The 2,500-nt window shown below is 45.5% G+C and overlaps 1 protein-coding gene across 1 annotated transcript in view; it reads left to right on the forward strand.

Moving 5' to 3' along the window:
* The window catches only part of LOC113830581 (mucin-5AC), a 27,397-nt gene that overhangs the window by 17,723 nt on the left and 7,174 nt on the right, over positions 1 to 2,500 (forward strand). The window contains exons 9-11 of the mRNA XM_070141603.1: positions 254 to 324; positions 704 to 775; positions 938 to 1,963. Coding sequence (XP_069997704.1) covers positions 254 to 324; positions 704 to 775; positions 938 to 1,963 — 1,169 coding nt within the window. The remainder of the gene's footprint in view (positions 1 to 253; positions 325 to 703; positions 776 to 937; positions 1,964 to 2,500) is intronic.

A 2,500-nucleotide genomic window follows, 5' to 3' on the forward strand; every position in this document is an offset into this window, starting at 1 on the left:
AAGACCTATATACAAAGACAGGTGTTTGTTTGATCTGCGTATCTGTGTTGTAACAAAAAGATATAGACAATACACAATAAACCTTTCTCACATAAGCCTTTCTCCTTCCATAATCTTACCCTGATCCCTAATTCGATGATAAAATATCTACGTGACGCTTTCTCACTAAAGCCGCATATAAAAGCAGGAAGCCGTAGGAGTCGTCAGAACTGTGCCTTCACTCGCCACAGTCTTCGGAGCTCTGGAAGTGAAGCAATCCTGAGATGGCAGGCGTCAAGTGTCTCTTGGTGTTGGCGGCGCTCGCCCTCGCCTCTGCGTCGGCACGTGAGTAGCGGGAAGGCAGTTGGGTGCAAGTTCTGGATACTTATATAGGCCTTGGTTGGGTGGGTTTGGGATGATGGTATGTTTCTAGTTTTGCGTGCTTAGATTTATAGAGATTAATATTCATTTTTTTTTTTTTTTTTTTTCTTTTTCTTTTTTTTGTGATTTTTTTAGTTTATAGTTAACTTGTACGCTAAATTTATATGTAGTTATGTTTTTTATGTTTAGATTGTGGAGAAACCAGTTCTCTTTCTTTTTTATTTTAGTTTATAGTTAACTTGCACATTCAACTTTATGTGAAGTAATGATTTTTTTTTTCTTCTCTTCTCTTCCACATAAGAGACAGTCACAATGAAGGCATTTTTTCTGATCTCGCTCACAGGTCCCTCCACAGAGTGTAGCTGCGATGGCTGTCTTTACCCAAGCATGAGCGATTGTTCTGCCTACTGGGAATGTGAGTATTTTTTCCTATAATTATTCTTGTTGGATTGTACATATTTTCGTTTATCTTAAACACTATTACCCGTGCTGCAAATGTCAACATCTATATATCCAACGATAAGACAATAAGGATTAGCAAAGTTTCCGTCTCCTACCCTCCCTTGCCGCACTGCAGGCCAGGGCGGACGCGCCGTGGAGCACCGCTGCGGCGCCGGGTACCGCTTCAACCCCGACACCTCCCGCTGCGAGCACGCCATCAGGGTGGAGTGCTCGACGTCCGTGCGCCTGATGGGCGACTTCGCCTCCGAGACGTGTGTGGACCGGCGCGTGAGCTGCCCAGTCTACGCCGCCGCTGGAGGCTGCGAATGCCACGGCGACGACTGCGACTGGCCGGCCTACGTCGTCAGCTCGTGCCCGAAGTCGTGCGACATGTGCGGCGCGCAGAGCAAATTCAAGCCGTGGTGGATCGACTCGAGTGAAGATTCCAGCGAGGAGGGTGGCTGGAAGCCCTGGTGGAAGGACTCCAGCGAGGAAGGCGGCTGGAAACCCTGGTGGAAGGACTCCAGCGAGGAGAACGGCTCCAGCGAAGGAAACGGCAGCGGAGAGAACGGGTCCAGTGAAGAAACAGAAGCTCCTCCCCCACCCACAGCTGCCCCAACAACTAGGCCTCCTCCCCCTCCCACAGCTGCCCCAACAACTAGGCCTCCTCCCACACCCACAGCCGCCCCAACAACTAGGCCTCCTCCCCCACCCACAGCCGCCCCAACAACTAGGCCTCCTCCCCCACCCACAGCCGCCCCAACAACTAGGCCTCCTCCCCCACCCACAGCCGCCCCAACAACTAGGCCTCCTCCCCCCCCCACAGCCGCCCCAACAACTAGGCCTCCTCCCCCACCCACAGCCGCCCCAACAACTAGGCCTCCTCCCCCACCCACAGCCGCCCCAACAACTAGACCTCCTCCCCCACCCACAGCCGCCCCCACAGAGGAACCCTCCAAGCCCGGAAACTGCGGCGTCGACTGTTCCCAGGGGCAGTACCACCCACATCCCAGCGACTGTCACATGTTCATCCAATGCACCCCGTACGGCCCCCAGGAGATGCCCTGCGCCCCGGGAACCGTGTGGGACCAGGACCTCTTGACCTGCAACCACGAGGCCACGACCCCCTGTGTCATCGCCGACCCCTGTGTCAAAAGTCATGGTAAGTATGAGGTTTCGAGGATTGCGAAAATAGTCTAATATGCATGAATCTCTGAATTGTCAAACTACTGACTAACATATCTATTTATTATGCATTGTGTATATCATATATATTATATACATTATAATTATGTTATATATATATGTGTATGTATATATATGCATATATATATATATATATATATATATATATATATATATATATATATGTATATATATATATATATATGCATATATATATAATTATATATAAATATATATATACATATATATATATATATATATATATATATATATATATATATATATATATAATCATATATAGATGAATAGATATATATATACATATATATGTGTATATACATATATATATGTGTGTGTGTGTGTGTGTGTGTGTGTGTGTGTGTGGATGTATATATGTATGTATATGTATATATATATATATATATATATATATATATATATATATATATATATATATATATATATATATATAGCATCTATTATATTTATCAAGATGTAATCCTTTTCTACCTCT

The sequence above is a fragment of the Penaeus vannamei genome, chromosome 28, assembly GCF_042767895.1.
Source record: "Penaeus vannamei isolate JL-2024 chromosome 28, ASM4276789v1, whole genome shotgun sequence".
Lineage (NCBI taxonomy): Eukaryota > Metazoa > Arthropoda > Malacostraca > Decapoda > Penaeidae > Penaeus > Penaeus vannamei.